The following is a 24,124-nucleotide window of genomic DNA, read 5'->3' on the forward strand; positions in this document are numbered from 1 at the left end:
ATGAGTTCTACACGCCACACCCATTTTTGGGTCACTAGGTCAAAGGTCAAGGTCACTGTGACCTCTAAAGAAATAATTCTGACAAGCTTTCGCAGCCGAGCGTGGCACCCGTTATGCGGTGCTCTTGTTTTTTAAGTACCAGAACTCCCGTATTGTCGAAAAGAAAGTAACAAATACATATATCTTTACTCAATGTATTCCGAGTTACGTGCTACACACAAAAAAAACGCCCATTCTGTGCTACAGGAGTCATAACTCTGGTTACGTCGAAATCAACCTTAGACAGACTATGGAGGTGATTAATATGTTTGTAAAGCTCCATAACTTTAGTATCAATACAAAATATTGCGACTAACGAAAGGAATGACGAATCTTTATGACCCTCTGAATGTGGAAACGTTAAATGTGATACTTATGGCATGATTTATATTGAACCCAGTGTAACGATTTTAACAAACAAAGCAGAAACACACTAAAGAACACTTATAACTACACCTGTTGACATTGATTTTTCAGAGAAGACATCTTAAGGAAATGTTGTCAATAAGATATTAATATTATAATTATTTTTATTAAATGGCCTTATTTTTCTTCTTCAAATGACGTTTTGCAGAAAAAACTGTCATATATTCAAAAATGTATAAATAATTGCTTAATTAATAGCTAAGCATCATTTGAAATCGGTAAATTAATAACCATTTCTCTCGATAAAACACACAACCGAACACTGTTTTATTTACATAGCGTTTATAATTCACTCAAAAGTATATGCATGCGTATCGCAAGGGTAGTGCCCTTGCTAATGCTTCAAGAAGTTCCGGGTTTGAATCTCACTGAAGGCAATATGTGTATTCATCTATTTTTTATGGCTATGGTTATAAGCTATGATTAATCTAGACATTTAAGAATTGTAACTTAGATATCTTTAATGTTAATGTTAATGACATTTAACACAAACATATGTGAACATGTTTCTTAAAAATATGACCTCTTAGGCAATACCTGTGTTTACCATTATCTCAATAAGCATTGCACTTGACCAAACTCTAATGTTACATATTAAGTGTCCAACATCTGGCTAATAGAAAAAAGGGGCATAACAAGGCGTAACATAGGATGTCACATATGTTCACAATGCATGCTTGTCAGAGTGGGGTTGGTGTAATACGGTTTACAGGATACTTTTTTCTCAACTTGACCAGATTACACCTTGGCCTAGAAATTTTGAAGAACAATATTTAGTATCATCAAGGCTTAAAGAGTGATTAGGTGTCTTTTCTGACATTTTACCTCGTGATATTGTTTTTAGCGCAAATTCAAACTTGTTATACAAATTGTCAATATAAATATTCTTTCACCAAAATGGGTTCCAATAGAACGTTTTACTAAAATTCAACCTGGCAACCTGTTTTTTTTAACATATTTTTTTCGCGGAATCGATTTGGGCTAGAGAGTTTCGAGGTGAATATTTCGACAAAGTTTCATTAAACTAAAGTAAAAGTTGAGGTAACAAACCAAAATTTGACGACGCATACAGCACAACGCAAACCGAGGTAAGATACAAATATTAATGATGAAGTTGAAGGTACGAAATAGTTTGATTTACAGACTAACGCTTGCATGCGTAAATACTGAACCATTACGACAGAAATTGATGGGTTCTAGTGCCTTTATGAATAGTGTAATATTATCATTAACAATTTCATTTGTTTACCCAATTGTTATTTAAATTAAAAGGCCAACATATATTTTCATAAAACAGATGCTCATGTAGAATATATTATGATCATGCCTATAAAATTTAGTAAATATACTTTAAAAGTTAGAAAACGTTGACACATTAAATATTGTACCATTGTTAAATAGTGAGAAGGGTAATGACTATTTTAAGTGAACGTTTTTTTTTAATTCTAAACAATCAAATTGTTGACAAGGTAATACTTTTTTGCTTGTCAGTTTAAGACGATGTATTGATTTGCGTTTTGATAATAGTTTGAATTAATATTTAATCATAATTTTAACATGTAATATTACTTTTTTAAGTGCTGTAGCAAAAACATAATTTACGCTCTTCTATAAATGTTTCATAATTTTTGTATGCTATTATACCTGTCTTTACTGGATTAAATAGTTCATTAAATTGTGGATATTATAAAAAAAACAGTTATTGCATATCATATATAACAGCAAATTGCATATGACAATAAAATGTTAAAACTATTGACAATCAGCTCCACCATGTAGATTTGTCGGTAAACACTGATGGTATCTAGTAATATAGAGAATTTTTAGAGACTAATGCAACTGTTTAACAACAAGCATTAATTGCTGTAACGATTAACGAATCAACCCCAGTCCTTATCCTGATCGATCCTCATGTGTTGATGAAGTTCATTATAATCATCATCATCATCATCATCATCATCAAAATAATAATAATAACAGCATAACCATTACCATCTTCATTATTACTCATGATATTTTTCACAGTACCACCCGTAAATACTCCTATTTCTCCGCAGAGATTTAACGTGTACCGAACATGACTCTGATCAAATACTTTCTGTGATACAAAAAACTAGTGATGGTAAAGAAAATGTTTCTAGAACATGCGTGCAACGCCACGACTTGCACATGAGTCACTTTGCTTTGATTAAGAAAATTGACCTCTTACATTATAGTTATATATAAATCCTTACTTGTATAAAAAAAAAACAATTCAGAAACAATAATGATGATACGACCTTTTTATTTAATTTGACTTGGTTCCCTAAAGTTTGACATCATGTCATCATGTTTTGAACTCAACCAAGAAATCATTTTGACATATTTTATGATCAGTTTTAATTGAGAAGGGTAAAAATGTGGACTTTTGAGTGTTTACAAGTTAATATTGACAATGAACGACGCTTTTCGCGGATTGGATGACCGACTAATCACAACATTATCACGTTAAAAGCAACACAAAAACAACAGTTATGGCTCGTGAGCAATTTACTTAACCCAGATTGGATTCATATAGACATGAAGATCACCTCGCTTATTTTTTAAGGAACGCACCTGAAAAATATCAAAGCTCCATAACTCTAACATTTTGAAAAAAGAAAAAAGTTTTAACTTGATACCTCGACAAGTTTTAGATATGCCCATGACAATATTTATATATAACCCATAATCCCTGCAACGAATGTTTGGACACAGACACACTCACCATATATTCTACACTGGGCAAATAAGTTGAATCGTTTCGCTAAAACTGGTCGCAGAGAACAACTAGTTTCTCTTAAATCAATGATTTATCTACACATTTACGTTATTTAGCTATTTACGTTTCAATGAAATCCATCACGGAGTTGAAGAAAATTTAAGTTCATAAAAAATAGTAAACATGCATATATTGCACAGTGTGGATTGTTTACTTTTCTTCCGCTTGGATAGAACATTTTAAAACCGATGCAACGAATCATCAAAGGAAATAATGATTTGTTCGTTAAATCGCATCTTTTAGATTGAAAATGTTGCGTTCAGTATAACAAAATACTACAAATCTTAACGCCGCCTTCGCCGGCCCTAAGCCCGGATGAGAAAGGAGGAACGTAGTGTTTTAGGCTAGCACCTTGTTCACGTTAAATGATTACAGCTAAAGAAACCTTAACCCCGAAAACAAATACGGATCAACTGTTTCAATCCGACAGGGCGACAAGGACGCAGATAAATATTCCGAGAAATCTCTCCTACAAGAACGTTTTGAGGAATGAAGTATGTAATGTGAGAACATCACACGAGACTTGAAGAGCTGCTCAGGTAGCATGAGCGATGGACTGGTGCGACATACAGATTCTTGGAGTTAGCGAGGTACGTTTCTTGGATTTAGCGAGGTACGTTGGGCGACGGCAGGAAAGTGAACCCGTGCATCAGATATCACACTTATATACTCATGACAACCTGGAAAAGCAGATCCACACATAACTGGAGTCGGATTTTTATTGACGAAACAAGCCTGCAAGAGTGTAATGGAATGGAAAAAATAGCGAAAGAGTTTACAACGGTGTCACACAAGACTGCTTACTGTCCCCACTGATGTTCTTGGTCGTTATCGATTATGTGATGAGAACCACACTTGAAAAGGCAAGTCTAATTCAGAAGATCTTCACTCAACAACCGGATGACATGGATTTAGCCGATAACATCGGCCTCTTGTCCCATTTAGTTAAGCACATCCAATCGAAGACATATCGTCTACAAACAGTTGCAAGACGCACAATGTAAGAAATGAATATTAAGAACACAAAGAGCCTCATTATCATCGCGGCACATGATGCACCATTTCACTAAAGGAGAGAGCATTGAAGATATTTCCCAGCTCATTTACCTTTGCGGCGTCGTAAGTAGGACAGGATGTTCTGAGGAGGACATACAAGCAAGATTCTGAAACGATTTAGAACAGCAGGGCCATCCAACTTTAAACTTTAGTTCATGTTTTCAATTCGAATGTAAAGGCCATGCTGTTATATGGATGTGAAACTAGGAGGCACACAAAGAACCTGGATAAAAAGTTATGGTCTTCATCAAGACAAATTCTTCAAAACTTCAACCAGGAGCTACACAGCGCACAAACTAGGCAAAACACACTACTGCAATATGCAGAGGAAATAGAAATGGATTGGACATACACTGAGAAGAAACCAGCCCAGCATAGCGCGGAACGTCCTGGATTTGAACCCTTAATGAACAAGGAAAAGAAGTCGTCCTGGTTCTCACATTGTGGCGAACCCTTCACGCTGAACTCCTTAAGGCCGGATTGTCATTTGAAGAAGTGACCGATGGCGTGCTGTGGTAGCGATCTATGCCCCAGATAAGGTGACGAGGATTAAGTAAGTAAGTAAGTAAGTAAGTAAGTAAGTAAGTAAGTAAGTAAGTAAGTAAGTAAGTAAGTAAGTAAGTAAGTAAGTAAGTAAGTAAGTAAGTGAGTGAGGTACAACTTTTTATGTTATAATAATACTCTTTAATAATACATGTTAATAAATAAACCAACATATAAATATTTCATTTTAACGTGTATTTTGACATTATGTTTAAAACATAATATATACAAATATAATGATAATATATGGGGCAGAAATGTCACTAGTAAAGTCACCCAATCAACACAGTGTTTACAAAGACAAATGCAGGTGATTGAACAATATCTTATGAACATTAAAATTGACAAGCGTGTGTATTACTTTTGTTAGTTGTAAGCTTCGTTTCGCAAATTTTTCAAGTTCATAAGGCTATTGATTAATATAAGGATAAGCCAGTTACTTTGCCTTTGTTAATAACGCACTTCATCACGTATAAGTGTTAATATATAAACGTGTTGTTTACCGACCCCTTTTCAAAGAGCTATTACTCAATTCTGTCAAACAAATTACAACTTGGGCCATGTATGAGTATCTTTTCAATTGCACATTTGCATATGCCTGGAAAGTTGTAAATATGTTTATCTTTTTACAAATATATTAATCCAAATTAAATTAACTTTGAAATCATGGTCATCTCAGCGCCGTAGCCAGGCACTTTGATATTCTCAAAGAAATATTAGCATTAAGTACAATTGGTTCATGTTGAGGCAGATAATAATTTCAATTTAATAACTTCAATTGATGCCAAAATGGCCTAGCAAAATGATTTGGAAAATCCGGCCAGGTCTGGGTCTATTTCGGACCTAGACAAACTTCGGGTGTTTGGCGTTTTCGGCTTTATAGGTATTCTCCTCTTCATGGCCGGCGTCAAGTTAAATCCGGGACTGTTTTAGGTGGTAAGAATCTTTGTTTACATTAGAATTGTCAAATTATCCCGTTCGCGTATTAAACTTTTTTAATATAAAGAAGTTGAAGTGTTTTTTTATAGTGAATGTAGTTGATGATAGAACTGACCGAAAATGATGACGCAGTGCTGAAAAAAAACTTTACACAAGAAAATTGAAAAAAAAATGGCCAGAAACTTTACTGATTTAAGTTAAATATTTGTACTCCTCAAGATAATCAATATATCCCTGTGACGCAATCGGTAAGGCGTCAGACTCTGGATCCATTGAACACTATTATATTGTCACTGCGTTGGCTCGAATCCCAGTAGGTCCGTGTTTTTTTTCTAAATAACTTCCATCAATGGTCCTTTTTATATGTGCTTATGATTGACAACGCTTTTGATGTAATGTATTGAAACATTAAATGGAAAAAAATCGTCCATTAATTTTTTCACGGTGAACTTGTCTGAACTACAACAGCAAGGATTAAGCTGATTTGATGTAAACTCAAAAATAAAATTTATAAAAAAACTCGTAACCAATAATATCTAAAGTAAATATAATGTTATTATATCAAGCATGTCAATGACAAGATAACTGTGCTGTCAATGCCTATTGCAATGCTTGTTTTGGAGCTGTGCGTCTATAGGCTTACGTCTAGAATCTACTTATTTATGATAAAAGAACCATAAAATGGATAATATTATAAGGTAGATCTATATTATTTAAGTATTTCAATAATAAATATATAAAGCACAATATTATTATCCATATATATATTATGGCTTGTATGAGAGAACTGCGTCTCAATTTTTTTCTTTTTGTATCTGACTTCAAATGAATTGTATGACTATATTTCTGTAATTAAAGTTGTTACATCATTGTCACTTCAAACACCGTTTATGTAACATAATCTAAAATTGACAATAAACTTGTAGCAGATTTTTTTTTGGTTAACTTTATTGATACTAAACGGTCATATGTAGCGTCCACGATTCCGATAATTTAGGTATAAAATGTGGTTTGAATGGCCTTTAAAACGCACCAGAGACATTCTAGGTATAAAACAATTTACAGGGGGGCATGCTCCCGGACACCCAAGAATGACCAAATATACTGCCTTGGTTAAAATTTGGGTCTGGCTACGCCACTGCATCTTAGCTACCTAAACACACAATTACATAACCATACCTCCATCCAATAATGGAATAATGGTCTGAAAGACGGACAAACGCAACGCTTAATGTCTCTCAAAACTTAGGGACCTACAATATTCAACGAGTTAATCCACTAACATAAAAAAATGTTATGGCTCTTGAACTGCACTTTTCTTTAATGGGATCTTTCTACCTATTACATTTTTCAAATTGGTACCAGTTACAGATTTCGATCAATTCCCGGTCTTAGAACCCGACGGCCGGACGGCAAGGCATCCTGATTCAAGACTACCTTCATTCGATAAACCTTGAATGCAGCTGTTGCAAACTATTACATTCAACTCATTTTCGAATTTTCAGATAAAACTATCGAAAACAACTGCGGAAATAATGATCAACTAATTTAACTATTTACAAACCTGAAACGAAATCCTTGTACCAGATTCACATTTGTTGAACAATCACCCCATGTCCCCCATTCGGACCACGCTCCATCAACTGTGTAGATACAAACATACTAAAGCACTAACATTTTTTAACGGCTATAAAATTTGTATTTCATGAAAAAGAGTAGTTTACAATTAACACAAATAATATTTGCGAAACTTAAAGTGTCCACCGTATTCTGGAGCCTTTAACGAGCAGCATGGTTGTTGCGCGCGGCACGTCGACTAGCTACAATGATCATTTGCAGAATCAACGGGGATTCCCCGGTTTTACACACGGGCTGGACAGAATGTAAACTCATCGTTAAGAACTTTCTTTTTGAAAATATCTTAAGCTTTTGAAATACATTTGCAAAAACTTTAGTGCATAAAAGACAGTTGTTCTTGCAGTTTGTGCCGATATCTTAAGGGATAAGAATAAATCATTGAATACGTCTGAAATCGTTGACAGAATTTCACGTTGCGTGAAGCAAAGCCGTGTACAATGAATGCAGTAGATGCCGGAATTTTGAACAAGAACACAGGCTTATTAAAAGTAATTCCGATGTATTTCACATTGCCATAAGCTGCATATAAATGTGTTTTTTATGCACTCGTTGAAATTCTTAAGATTTTTTTTTAAAAGTAATTGGAAATAAAGCACCACTTTCCGTCGTGTATACATCAATTAAAGTTAAAAGGGGAACACCACAAACTCACGTGATCCTTCATTCTGGTATGTTTAGTACCATCTTGAAAAATGAAGTTATTAGCCGGACTCGAACTTTTATCGTCTCCAATTAAATAAGATGTACAAACTGTAAGCGTTCACTGTGACATTTACGTTTCACATGACAAATTCACACACAAACTCTGAATTAACAATGCGCCTTACTATAACTTCAATTGATGCAAAATGGCTCAGCAAATACACTTGATACCAAAAGAGTCACGCAGCCTACGGATCAAGTATGAGCTCAAATATTATACAAGGTGACCATGTTTTTACTCCATGTAACTTAGCTTTAAACTTGGCTAAGATAAGGTAAATACAAACCTGCATGTTAGATTTCATCGCTCTTTGGTCATGCATAAATGTTAAATTATCATAGATTTCTACGATTTGACCTGGTGACATTGTCTTGACTAAACTTGAATGAAATCAAACTTGGTTATGTTAAGATCAGTCTAATCAAGTTTCATCGACACATGAAGTTCAACGTGGCGTCTATACGGTAACAAGGTTAATATAAGATCTTACTAAAAAGGATGTTTTTCTGGTTTTGGAATTATTTTATACGGATTTGAGATAGGGTGTTTTTCCAATATTGAAACTTGATGTCAAACAGCAAATAAACGGACACATGGAAACACTATAGACCAATCTGTATATTAACATTTCAGCATCATAACTTGTTTTGGTGGACATAATTAATTTAATAACATGCCGAGGATTGAATATCATCAAACAAGTTGATAAAACATGACTACCTGGGCATAAGTCACGGGTACAATTTTTTTCCTCTGAAATGGTGACATTTACAGTGCCATTCCCACACATTCCCGTCCTCGTTGTAATACCATCACAAGCTGTGTTACAGTCATGCCATAGCGACCACGTATAGCTGTCGGAACAAGGCACTATAAGGTAAAAAAATCACAATTCTAAATAAAATATATTAAGAAGAGTAAATCGAATATATTGCCAGTGCATGTAAACACTTAAAAGATAACTATTCAATTGGATCATTTCCTTATCAGATATCTATGATCATGGCCACAGCATAATGCTTATCCACATATTTATGTCGATTAATCATTAGTCATAGTATGATCATTGTAATCGTTAATTAATGTGCAACAGTTGCGGCAAATATCAAATACTTTCCCTTTTAATATGTGTTTAAAGACCTGATGAAAGGATACACCGTCAAGGACACCTCGAGCTCTTTACTTTTCACAGTAATTTAATAATACATTCTACATATGTGAACGTAGGCCTAGGTTTGAAGCATGATTGAACAAATATTTATGAAAACAACTAAATAATGATACACACCAAATATTACACATCTTGAACTAGACTGATTCCAGGGAAGAGAGAAGTAGATATATCGTTGTTGCTTTTAACATTTGTACTCATGGCTGTGACTTCAGGGGCTCATTTTGAATCGAAAGTCACCTACTTTATCCTACTCAAAGCTTTACATCTTTCCATATATTATATATATATTACTTAATTATGATATAGTTATATGATCTATATTAAATCACCAACTTCGTATTGAAAAAGGAGACTTTATTTTAATCCAAATTAAGTGAGTTCGTGGAATTTTTGTAAATAATCCCGTAATCATACCAGGTTTGAGCCTAATCTTCTTTCGCATATGTTGCTATTTTTTTTTATATCACACTAACATATAAAAATTAAACACGCTCATCTAACAAACAGAACACTCCTATTCTGAAAGTCTCCGCCACTTTTCTTTTAAAGCTTACACAAAACTACGAAAGGGCCATTAACTAAACACACTTTGTAGATGACTACTTTATGAAGTCATAAACCAAATACGAGAGTAGTGATTTTACATATTTTTTAAACCATGCATGTCTATACAAAGCATGTGACCCCCTGTTGATGCCAATTTTGACTCCTGATATTAGATTTTTACACATTTAGTAAAGGGCCTATGTAGTTATAGTGTTGCTGGTTCATACAAATATTAAACCTTTCGATCTTTATGTTTTAGAGAAGACCATTTTTACGGTTATTTGCTAATTAATCAATATTAACATTACATATCATATTTCGATGCTGTGTGCATAGTGGTACATCGTTTACCAATATGATGGAAAATCCGAACTGATTGTTGTTAGTGGACATTTTAAAAAGGCTGGTCATTTTTATTAAATTAAAGAAGTATGAAATTTCATCTATATAATATTGAGGCATAAAACGACTTTGCATGATCATCTTTGTACAAAATGATCAAACGCCCGTGTTTATCATTTGAATACAATATAATGTTACTTAAATAGAGTCATATTAATAAAATTATTATGAATATATTGATAAAATATGAAAATAGAATTATTTTAACTTTATTCCAATCATTTGCCATAGCAACCACAGTTCAGGTTATAACAAAATGAATTACAAAACAAAGATATGTGTTAAACCTAGCTATTATCAAAAGCTTAGTTAAGAAAAACATATCTAAGTCGGTCAAGTGTATATCTTAAAGATATTGAGCTTAATTTATTTCTGAAAGGGCGCTATTTCAATAATTTGAATTACTTAATGATATTCTATGTCGAGTTTGATCAACATTTTCTCAGGTTAAGATGAAGCAGTGCTCCCGTGAGAAAGAAATAGCAGGGCGCCGCGCAGAGCACGTTCCCAATTTGAAATGTCCATGTGTCCGGTATATCACTACGATTGGTCTTAAGCAGATCCTTTCAAGTATATGATTTAATAATTTAAACTCTCCTTATAATTGCTGACGAATTAATACAGTTTTCAAAACTGAATTGTTTTGTCACTATAGAGCTTGACTAAACACATGGACTAGGGTTTAAAGATGAAGTAAAACAAGAGTCTAGGATGGACGAACGTAATTTATTTAAATCGGATAATGCAATTGCAAACAACAATGGCGATGAAGGAAGATTGTATTGAGACCACAAGACGATGGTACAGAAATGAACTTAATAATAAAGACTACGGACTTCAATGAAGTCCGTAATTTTTCTTCGTGTTTTATTTAAATATCATATAAAGCAATTTTTGTGAACATGAGTATGTACGGGAAATAGAAAAAAGCAACGTATAAGCGGAATAGTCTTAGTAGTATTTGGTTCAAAGAATGTCTATATAATATAGCATTTCAAGCTTTAAAAATAAGCAAGAAGACATCAGTTTACGGGGTCTCTGTGCACAAGCAAGGGCATTGCCCTAAAATCCACCGGAGGATGTCCTGTGGGATCCGCCCCCCCCCCATCAAGCGTTATTTATTTACCAAGAAGAGCCGCATTATAGGCTTAAGTAGTGTAGTAATGACAATACCTAATGCTCGTCTTGCCTTAGTCTTACTACTTGTATAGTGTTGTCTTACTACCTGTATAGTGTTGCATGTTTGATTTTATTCCGTTTCTGTATTAAATGCAACAATGATAAAGCCAGCGTAAAATATACTATGGAAAAAGATAATGTAATAAATATAATATATAGCTTTTCATTCCATTTAAGAGGTACATAGAGAGAAGTTTTATAACATATTTAGAAAATAGAGCGTTCGTAATTTTGCCATTTATAGTATGTCCACAATAACCTTTTAAATCCTGACATGAGCACTCGAGGACATGTAATATATAATATTTGTGTCGTTTTAGAAAAATTAATCTTGTGGTTAAGCAACTATGTCATTTAAAGATATTATTGGCGTCGCACTAAAGTAAGGCGACTCACGAGTATGTAATACGTTTTTTTTCCGCTTATGGGAGGAGAAGTTATTTTACGGATCAATGTATATATTTTTGTTGTCAGAACATCTTGTAAAGTGGTGATTTTTTTGTGTAAATTAGTGTAAATAAGTACTGCATTTGTGCCTATTACATTTACTACAACATTTATTGCCAATAATGCAAAGTTAATTCTTTAAATTAATAACTGATCACAGGGACTGGGCAATAATAAAAGATCACAGGGACTGGGCAATTACGCGAACCGGTGAAACTTTCTGGTTTTGCATAAAAACAAAACATAATCAAAATATATTTATTTTGTGGTTTTTCTAACAATAGCGCAGACTTTTGCTGTTCGAGTTTTGGTAAACGCGTATTGTCTTCAATTTTACAAGACGACAGCGATTACACGGTTAATTGCTTTATTGATAACCGTTACACTACAGTCACCTATTAATATCTTAGTTACAAGGTGATTTTTCAAGCGGTTCCGTAGTGTAGTGGTTACACGCTCGCTTCACATGTGAGAGACCCAAGGTTCGAGCCCCAGTAGAATCAAATTATTTCATTTGTGTTCTATGATAACTTTTTGTTTTGATGTAGTCATTTTAGTTTAAATAAATATGCTGTTTTATTGTAACCATTTTTTGTTTTTATTATGCCCATGAAATATATGTGTGAGAGGGTGGGGGGGTTCGTAAACACATTAAAACTTTTACAGTGTTTTCATATCAATGAGTACTCAACCCCTATCGTAAATGAGCAACGTAAGAATAAGTTCAGAATCATCTACCCTTGAGGTTAAGAAAAATATGAAATTACGCTTACAAGATGAAGCAGATTTTTTAAAACCTACACAGTTCTGTTCCATTAATGAAAACTGCATACGGATGCCAGTAAAAAAGGAAACCAATGTCAATAAAATGAACTATGAAATATTTGGGGGTTACAACACAAAATCATAGATAATGGTTATTTGGGGGTTACAACACAACATCATAGATAATGGTTATTTGGGGGTTATAACACAAAATCATAGATAATGGTTATACCAATAACTTTTTCTATTTTGTTTAAAATAATCGGCCAATATATTGATATTTACAGCAGAAAAAAATCGTTTTTATGTAACTTTATTGAGTGCCTTTTACATTGAAATTCCCGACGCCCTTTGATGCTTTGCATCAAAATTTATCTTGTTGATACATGAAATATGTCTGAAGACGTACGTACGTTGGCATAGAGGTGACATTCACTACCTTTTTTTCATAGCACTCCTGCTTTTTTCCATTGCACTCCTTTTTTTCCATCTCGTTCCTACGACATACTAACTCGAGGGAACGATATTCTAACTCGTGGGAACGAGCTAGCCATGTCAACACCACTCTTGTATTTACTGCAACGCTCTTTTTTCATTGCATTCTTCTTTCATTTAGTTTAACACTTTTTTCTATCTCGTTCCCTAGACTTAGTATGTCGTTCTCACGACACAGCTAACTCGTTCCAACGAGTTGGTAAGTCGTTACCTCGAAATAGTGTGTCGTGGGAACGAGAAAAAAGGGGAGTGTCATTTTGAACAGGAGGAGTGATTTAAAATAAGAGGAGTGAGAGCCACTGTGCGTGTGACATAATTGGCTAATCCCATGCTCTTTGTGCTCAGATGAGTTAAAAAGGCTTTCTGCTGATAATACAATACTATTTACCGATACAGGATTTTGTGCACTTCTGGAATTCTATCGTGTCACCGCCATTGCAATTCGCTTGGACATGTGGGGTCAGTACATAGCACTGTCGTGTACGATTCCTCGTTCCCTCGACATTACATGCAGTGGAGTCACATTCAGACCATGATGTCCACTGTGTCCATATTGCATCACCTATGAACATCGTATATACTTCTGTTGAAATGAATCTATGATCACTACTCTTTCCGTATACGTTCACATACTGACTTAACGCTGCTGAAAATGTATATCATGAAACCCATACTTCCATCGTCCCATCGGTAGATACCATACCTGTGCTAACTTATTTTTGTACCACTGGAATTGTTTCCATTTCTACATTTATAAAAAAAGATACAAACAATCACTACCAAAACATAGTCTGTTAACAACTAAACTATTAAAAACATCATGATTGTGTTTATGTAAACAATAATTTCATCATTCATTCGTCGCTGACTTGTCGAAGATCAAGTACGTCTTATTGCAGACTTATTTCAAACCATGTTTTAGTCGGCGTTAGGTTGGCAATTGATCGATGACTTCTCGAAGATCTTAGGCCGAATTGTTATTCATGTCTAGATGCGTATGATTTATTGCGCATTACATGCAATCTCAATGATATTAAGGCAAAACTATTTTGTTGTATACTCTCTTTTTATTCTTCGATAATATATATTGATAAACATATTTTATTTTCTACATTATCCACTCAAAAGAATATTAAATTTGCTTTTTCAACAATGACAATCTCAAAAGTTTTACACAACTATATACATTTTAGTGCTTTCCACAGGTTTTTTTTAGATGACCGAGGACAATAAGAATTGGTAAGTGAAGAGTTACCAATGTCACTTTGATTTAAAAATACAAACATTCATCATGCAAAATGACGGTTTTGATGATTGATAACAATAACTACATTTGTTTATATCTTTTTTATATTCATATAATAACGACTCGATCGATTTACCAAAACATCGGTACAAACGATACTCTTTAATTTACAACATACTTACATTTTTTCCTATCTCTATAGTTTTCTCGTAATCCCGTATTCAATTCTAGTTCCAGTTTAAAAAGTACAGTATCAAACAAATTACGCCATATGTTACTATTTAAAGATTTGATGAAATAGACGTCCAATCGGGACAGGGATATCCTCACTGTTCATGCGTTAATCAACTGACACGATGTGTGGGCATCTTGTACTGCTCAAATTCTATCACAATGACCAATCGACAGGCGCATCTAGGTTTATAAAATGCAGGCGCCTCGGGTACTGAATTGATCTGGTTGCCAAATAACGATACCGAAACTACGTTACATAGAAACAAGAAGATAAATTCGACAACAGAAAACTTTGAGGGTCAGAATGTCTAGTTTGTGTTACTGAAAATTGCACTTATCGGATGTTTTTTAACGACCGGGTATTATTATTGAATTCTAGCGGCCAACCGGGGAACCTTAAATGCCCTTTGGTAAGCACTTACTTTCATCCAGCATCAGCAATAGATGTTCTTTGCCTCAGGGAAAAAATCCGATTGTCCTTACATCGATTCTAAAAGCTAACAATCAATGCAGATATAAATTTAAATATTTTTAATTGTTAGGATCGATTACTATACAATGCATATGCAACTTAAGAACAATCTTACATAAGTTAACCATACCCATTAAAAATCGTTTTTCTTGTCTGTTATTGGGAATCGAACGTGCGCCAGCGCAGGTGTTTATTTCTTCGACATCTACGCATCTTGAACGAACACTTTGTTTATACCAAGGATCATATTCTTGATACCCTACCAATACAAATGAATCCAAAACATCACGATGAAACATGTAAACATATTTAAAGTTCTACAGCTCTGTATCAATGTATTTAAATATGTGTTTATAACAAAATGAATTTATTTGCTAGATTATCACAATCATTAAATCAATTTATTTTACGTTAATATATTTTTTTCCATAGTCTCTGTTACTGCCTTATATTGGGAAACAAATTATACAACCAGAATAGATTAATGAATTTTACAAATATGTGAATATGCTTAAATCCAATACTTTAGCAGTAAAATTGTTTGAATCGAAGGCGGCTCACGGGCTAAAATGTTTAAAAAAAAATATTTTTGTCTTATATATCCACAAAAGAAACTGCATCGAAATACTCAGACGCATAGTTCCAGATGATACATACGATATTAATTAACGTCCATCACTTTAGTTATATACGTTTAGATCACACACAATGCAAAGAAAAAGGGCAAATAATTCCGCCTTTGACGAAAGAAAATTCACAAAATACACAGGTTATCGAGTTCTGATTTATTTTGTTTATAAGTTTCAACACCTCAAACATAATAGCATCCGAGAAACGAACATCACATGTTCAAAGATGAAACTATTCACTTAAAAGGAATATAAATTAGGTTACCATGTTCATAGGCTTATAAATATATTTATAATATAAAGTTTCCTCCCTCCAATTAGCTTTGGTTGTACGTGACTCCACTGCGTAAACTGGGACATAAACACGTACATCAGAGCCATATTCGTATCTATAAAAATCCTCTTCATGTCGTTTATATAAGTATAAATGTTGGATAGTCGCCAGCTTTAGTATTAACTCTTTAAAAGTGCTTGAGATGGCAACTATTTATCGAATTTGTACTGTGATAATTAATGATTATGAACTATTACCGTTTATATCAGCGCCTGATTCAGTATCCTCGTTTACTGTGTAGCCATGTATGTAATGAATCTGTGAATGAAAACATCATTATGCGAATTATAGACATAACAATTGTCGATTTAACTAAGATAAATGACGATCGGTAAGATCGCAAAACAGAAATATTAGCCGTCAGTTTGGCAGTTCTGGTCATTGTTTAGCCGCTCCGTGACAAAACATCTATGTCATGTTCTATTTATGATGTCAGTTGACTTTCTTAAGTTATTATACATTAAATTTTGCAACGCGTTTTCGAATTGTGTCGATATTTCGAATACGTGTACACTCATCATCCAGACAGCAATTACATGGGTGTGTGTACTGTCATCCATTATGTTACCTATGCAGTCTTTAGTCGTAAAAACGGCTCAACAATATTCAATCAATTATGCAGTTATTACTTTATATGCTTGAATATTTTTTGCTGACTTCTCAACGACCAAAGAACATTTTTTGCAGAATGTTAATAATAATAAATCATACAATTATAAAATGTGTACAATAGTGCACTTATAAAATTGTAAAGGTAGACTCTTTTCACATTTACTGGATTATCTTGAAGGACTAGCCATTCCCCTTCCATGTCACCATTGAAACACGTGTTTCTCTCGACCAGTGTGACAATTCTAGAGCCGAGATCAGGGGCGCTGAACACAGGTGTGTCATCGTCTACGGTGCAGTAGGTGTCCCCTATGGATCCGGGAAATAGACATCCCGCTAACACGAGCACAGACATAAACGGTATCATCTGAAATAATGTGTTGTTTTTAAAACTTAGTATCCCCATAGCCATTGTTAGTTATCTAGTACTCAATGGAAACACAATCGCTCTAATAAACGTGTTTACTCGGTTATTTTGCGTAATTATTAAAAAAGACATTTTGCCATTTGTCACAGATGCCCCCACATTCCACGTTTGTGGAATCAAAGCTCCCTTTATGTCCACAAAACAAGTTTCTAATTGCCGTGCTTGACTCTTGACCTCTTTCTGCTACACGCCGCATCCTGATGGTGGTCATTTATTGTAAGTTAGTGTAAATTGCAAAATAAATGACAATTACTGTCCGGGCAAGCTGCATTATGGCCAAACCCCATTTACCTCTACGGGTGACATTGACCTTTGAAGAAGTAAGAGTAGTGTTTCTCGCGACTTTTTACGTTAGTGCTAAGTTTGTTTCATTTGTATTCCCAACTTTGTTAGTTTCTTCTTCATTTGTCAGTGTTCTCGTAAAAACAGCGCAATCAAAGTATTAAGACATGTAGACCAATGTGTTTACCTAGTTTCAAAATCGGTTGAACCTTTTAAGACATAACACTATGACGTTTTGTTAGTTTTAGTTGCCGTTATTGAAGTGTACATTGGTCTTTAACAGTCTGTGGTGGAGATCTTCTAAAAGCCGTTATCCTTGGTAAACCAATGTTTGTGCTTAAATATCCAAAATGAAAGAGTCTTAGACATGATTTTGGTGTAATTGTAAAAATTGTAAAAATAACAATACAATCCTACTTTAATGATGTTCATTTACTGTATCCATTATTGCAGTATATTGTTAGAGATGTTGGTTTCTTTGTGTGCGTTACTTGTGACAATCCGCTAATGGAAATAGAGATGAAATTTGAAGAAAAACAAGAGCTGTCACCATAGGATGACATATGCCCCCCGATTAACGCTTTTTTTGAAACCTAAACTCAGATTTCGAAACATAAATGCGGACCCTTAGTTGAAGGTCAAAGGAGTAAACATATGTGTGCATACCAAATATGAATGTTACGTCTAAAGCGACATAGAAGTTATGACCCTTTTTCGAAACCTAAAGGCAAAGTGTGAAAGACAGACAGACAGACAGACAGACAGACAGACAGACAGACAGACAGACAGACAGACAGACAGACAGACAGACAGACAGACCAGACAGACAGACAGACAGACAGACAGACAGACAGACAGACAGACGGACGGACAGACGGACAGACAGACGGGCGGACATGCGATCACTATTCGAAACTGAATACAAATAGTCGTAGAATCCTTTAACATTCTACCAAATCTAACGCGTACTATAACGTTTATAAAAATCTCGTCATAGTCACGACAGCGTTCCGATTGTCGCGACGTGAAACGTGTTTTTGAACAATTAAATTTACTTGACCTGTACACTACTAAATCCATGAGCAACCTGTCGCTGGACAATTTGCTGTGCCATGCTAAAGAGACATTTACACGTATATATGCTGACCAACGGCAACAAGATCTCGTATCCCAACCCAAGCTCAGGACTTACCGGCAAATTAAACACGAACTTGGTTGTGAAAATTATGTGTCTATGCAACTACCAGAGCATTTGAGAGCTTACATTGCTCAAATAAGAACAGGTACCTTACCGCTGCGGATTGAAACCGGGCGGTTTAGAAACTTAAAGATCGAAGAAAGACTCTGCCTTCTGTGTAAAGAACCCAATAAGGTCGAAACAGAATACCATTTCTAATTTGAATGTCCTTTCTACCCTTTTTTTAAGATTATCATTTTATAACTGTATATCAAATATTAAACCAAACATAACTACCATCCCGTATAGCGAGAGGCTAGCATGTATGCTGACTGATAAACGACTTATTTATGAATCTGCATTGTTTATTCAAGATTGCTTTATGAAACGATCGGAAGTATTATATGTATCCGACATAAATTAAAACAAACCATTATGTAAATTATATAACCTATGTAAATAATATTAGTTTTATCTATATGAACTTGCAATACTAATATTTTAAGTCCACCTGTTTATAATGATCAGAAGTTATTGATATAAACTATCCATGTTTATACTTTAAACAATTAAACTCTTTTTATCATCGTAATCTTTCCTGCACTATTTTGATGTGATTTTATGACTTCACCGATAACATGTCAACTCAGTGACTCGTAAGCCATTTATATGGCTGGGTAGTACAATGTTTGTACATATACATACATATCGTATTATTGCTGTAAATACCAATGGTATTTATGTACTATGCGTCACTTTAATAAAATGTACAGCTACTACACTGACCTTGGTTACACTACCAGTAATTATCAAAGTACGACAGACACTCATGAAAATAACGCGTATTATAAAACAAGAATTAAAAAAATAAAGAAAACAAAGTAAGCCTCAACTGGGCTCGAACCACTGACCCCTGGAGTAAAAGTCTTTCGCTTAGACCATTCGACCATCCCTGCTCATACAATGAGTGACGTATTATATACTTTATATAAGCAATCATCGAAGTATCACAAAATATAACGACAACAACAGAACTCACCAAATTATTATATTGTTTCGCGTTGCAACGCTCTATAATTTTCAGGTTTTGAAATCGTCAAAAGAGGCATATAATGGATATTTAATAGCATGGTAAATATTACTGTTTCCTCACACATATCATAACTTAAACGAAAATTTGCGAATCTGAAAAAAATTGTTATAATTTTGTCAATTTACCAAACCGTGAAAAGGCCCCTTTAAAGGTCCATATCCGTTGCGTAAGTAATTAATCGAAGGGTTTTTTGGTATTTGTGACACATACTTGTCTATATATAAATATATATGTGAACAAGAAATTGTTCAAAGGGTGTGCAAATGTAATACTCTAGCGCTTTCGACTATACATCTTCTTCAGCGGTGTGTAGATGTATATATATATATATATACATATATATATACTTGTGACCAGAAATTTAAAAATTATATATAATGTATAGTCATATGTTTATGCATGTATGACTCGTATGTGTTACCACTGAAATAAATCTAAGCTTTATCGTCTAAACTACATCTACAAAAGGCATGTAATAATGTGAAGACAGCCACTGTAATAAATGACCAATACATTAACAATCACTGGAACAAGATCACAATTAATTTATATTAAACAGGCGGTTTTTTTACTGAAAAAAAGTACATACATTATTTATCACTTTTCATGCTCTTTTTTTTCATCATCATCATCATCATCATCATCATCATCATCATCATCATCATCATCATCATCATCATCATCATCATCATCATCATCATCATCACCACCACCACCACCACCACCACCATCATCATCATCATCATCATCATCATCATCACCACCACCACCATCGTCGTCGTCGTCATCGTCGTCGTCGTCGTCATCATCATCATCATCATCATCATCATCATCATCATCATCATCATCATCATCATCATCATCATCATCATCATCATAATCACCACCATCATTATTATCATTATTATTTTGATTAATAATAATAATATTATTATTATTATAAAGTTCTATGTCCGTAAAAGAGCTTAAATTTGGCTTTACGACAAAACTAACCTATTGTCTATATCCAGTCTAAGCAGGCGTAGGTCCAAGCGCAAACTACACACCGCCTCAACGAAAGTTCTTATCTAGACTGAGACACGCAGGTTAGATGTCCTTCTTCCTAATATTAAACGTTTGTAAATCGTTGTGTCAATCCTACACACGTTTGGTTAGTGATTTCTATAACAGAATTGGAATCAAAAGAATAGTTTGAAATGTTTATATTTAATCTTACGACATGTACATGCGTATGTATATCGTACATCAAATTGTTTGCTTTTTCTTTATTAAAAAGTTACACCGCACTTCTAATTTAACACATCCCGACAACTTTGTAAAATCCTTATGTTCACCAAAAAAGATAAGAAAATCGTGACAGACATGTTCGAAATCATGCACGATGTCAAAACTTACGTAATTGTTGTCCCAAAATCTGTTTACTTTTTGGTTGCAATAAAAAGAAATCAGTGGCGTAATTGACAAAATGACATCGACGGCTATATTTTTTTCGCGAAACAGAAATATAAATCGGATTTATATCAAAACTTTTAATGTTTATATATTTATGACTCTAAGCTTTAAGTAGTTTTCCGATTCAAATTGTGAAAACGTAGTATGAGCGAATTACTTTTAGGGAGAGAATGAGACAAGTATAAGGGTAAATAAACAGACGTAAAACGATTTCGCACATGATGTTTTTAAAATAGGATCTCATTCGTCGTGCTAATTGCATATATTTGAACGTTGTTTTGCACTCGGACATGAGAAGTCGGCAATCTGACAAGCCAGCAAGTCCGTTGTGCGAATAACCGTCACGAGTTTCATAAAGTAGCAGATCACAGACGAACACAGATTGGTGTTCGGAGATAACAGCCGAGGTTCACTAGTCTGATTACCCATGTGCATGTGTAAGGCCCACCAAAGGTGTCGAAACTTTAACTTCTGCTGCAGCAGAAATAAATGCTGCTCGAGCAGCATATTACTGCTCGAGCAGCACCTAGATGCTGCTCACGCAGCAATTTGCTACTCGAGCAGCATTTTTTTCTGCTGGGGCAGAAAAATCCTGCTCGACCAGCATTTATTTTTAGATTATGGCATCAGCCATTCCGAATCAGATTACACAAAGGCATAAATTATGTAACGTGGGAGCAATTGATCAGCCAAATGTGCATGTTCCGACATGACTTATAGATTTTAAAGGTCAATTATTATTTTATGAACAACTACGAAAAAATGATGATAATTACTAATTATTGATTAAAACACAAATATTGAGATTGTTGCAGTTTTTCTAAAGTTATTGTCGAGTCTATTTCGTTTCCGTAGAGGTAGCTTATGTCGTCCGTTTGTAAGCTCAAATTTAATTGGTCGACGGTTTCAAGGGCTTATTCTAAAAATAAATGCTGGTCGAGCAGGGTTTTTCTGCTGCAGCAGAAGTTAAAGTTTCGACCCCTTTGGTGCGCCATACATGTGTGCGCGTGTCACAAAGAAAGCACTTGCGCAGTTATTCATGGTCGAATGTTGACCTGTATAATTGATATGCACCATATTTGCTTTTGTATTAACTTAAGATTTACGCATAAATTATAGTCTTGTTGTGTTTTTTTTCCCGTAAAATCAAGGCCACAGATATCTTGTATACAAATTTTAAGGCAGTGATAGTACACGTCGCGGCCGGCTTAAATAAGAACTAACACATATAGTTTTGTTTACCCGTATACTGAAAAATAAAACTGTTTACGAATATCTACATGTTTGCTTTAGTTTAATAATGGGCCAAACATATATACAATGTGGTTATAACTTCAATGATTGCCTTACTCGCCTAAACATACTTAGCGACTTGAACGACTACCATTTTAATCGTAACGTTTAACCTTGCATCTTTTGATAATGCCCTTTATTTTTAGTTGTTTGCTTGCGAACAACTAAGGTTAGTACAAAGCGTACAAGCCAGTTTTTCTTAACTACGATAAACCTGATAACTGCCGCATCTGCCCCATCCGCGCCGAGAAAGAATTGTATAATTTATGTCAGAGGTTGAGTTCTTCAACTATATTCATTCACAAATGGAAACATAAAGTGAATATCGTGTAAAATGGAATATTTTTTTAACGGAGCGTATATAGAAAAGAATCAATAAACAATGTCAAAATTATACGTGTCTCTGAAGAGAATGTTTATGAATGATTAAAAAAGTTCACTATCTACTGCGTCTTAATCACGTGGTATTTTTGCTATGCACATGTCATTCATAATCTGAGGCTATCTTAGCACAGGTCATTCATTATCTGAGGCTATTAATAGATGCTGGACAATAAAACTACTGCTGATTAACATATCGAGATTCCAAAAAACTATCACGCGTCCTTTGCATAACCTGGTTGATAGGGCTTTCTACTACAGCGGAATTAAAGTTGATATTTCTGGGAAACGTTCTTTTGTTCTGAACTGGTAGCGGCGATATCTAATATATTTTCAATTGCACGGGAAAAACAACGCAATAGTATAATGTTAAGCTTGTTTATATCCACAGTTATCAATTTATAAAACGCTGATCATGTGATGTGAAAATGCTGACTTGGAAATAAAGTTCGAAATTTACGTTTCTAAATAATTAAATTTATGACAAAAGTTATCTAATGTGTGTTTGTGTGTGTGTGTGTGTGTGTGTGTGTGTGTGTGTGTGTGTGTGTGTGTGTGTGTGTGTGTGTGTGCGTGCGTGCGTGCGTGCGTGAGTGCGTGTGTGTGGGGGGGGGGGCGTGTGTGTGTGTGTGTGTGTGTGGACGGGTGGGGGTGTGTTATATTCTGCAAAAACAGAATATACAAGTTCACAAACGTGCATAGCAAACTTGATATGAACTATGCATTGATATATAAACTGTATAGACATGGATTAAAATGTGCATGTAATAAATAATTATGCAGCATACTGCATAACGAACATTTCATGCGGTGGGTAATCCACAAACAACTAAAAAAAGACAACAATAACGTTTGGCTTTTAATTTAATTATCTTAAATTGTAAATGCTCAAACTTTAAAAACACGATTCAAAAGTCTATTTTTTTCAGATCACTGTTTGATTTCATAAAAAAAAACTGCTAAAAACAATTAATAGAACTGAATATGGACTGTCTTGTTCGTCTAAGCTGTAATTTATCAATTACAGCGTAATTTGCGTAATTTATATTTTATCAATATTTCAGCCATGACAAAATTAATTAAAAAATTGCATTCACACATATGTGATACAGCGACAAAGGATTTGAAACATGTGACATAAAGCTATGTCAGTAGGTATACTTTTTGTGGAAACACGAGGCAAATGTTTACATAGAAAACACCAACGCATTCGGAATTAGCTGGACAATCTCCTGACATCAAAGTTAGCAATGAACGTGAACGAAAACAACGTTAACTTCAAAACAAGAGCTTTGTAAAATAAATGATGCAAACCGACCGAATGAACGATAATGATGTAAAAT

General features: G+C 34.4%; 1 protein-coding gene across 1 annotated transcript; it reads right to left on the minus strand.

The window, feature by feature from the left end:
- Positions 1 to 2,217: 2,217 nt before the first annotated feature.
- LOC127846272 (thrombospondin-1-like) lies at positions 2,218 to 20,973 on the minus strand. The gene is made up of 8 exons (XM_052377442.1): positions 20,649 to 20,973; positions 16,843 to 17,043; positions 16,265 to 16,325; positions 15,235 to 15,363; positions 13,541 to 13,714; positions 8,865 to 9,014; positions 7,368 to 7,446; positions 2,218 to 2,269 (listed from the first exon to the last, which is right to left on the minus strand). The coding sequence occupies exons 2-8, from the start codon at positions 17,041 to 17,043 to the stop codon at positions 2,218 to 2,220; spliced, it is 846 nt and encodes a 281-aa protein (XP_052233402.1). The 5' UTR covers positions 20,649 to 20,973.
- Positions 20,974 to 24,124: the final 3,151 nt, after the last annotated feature.

The sequence above is a fragment of the Dreissena polymorpha genome, chromosome 9, assembly GCF_020536995.1.
Source record: "Dreissena polymorpha isolate Duluth1 chromosome 9, UMN_Dpol_1.0, whole genome shotgun sequence".
Classification (NCBI taxonomy): domain Eukaryota; kingdom Metazoa; phylum Mollusca; class Bivalvia; order Myida; family Dreissenidae; genus Dreissena; species Dreissena polymorpha.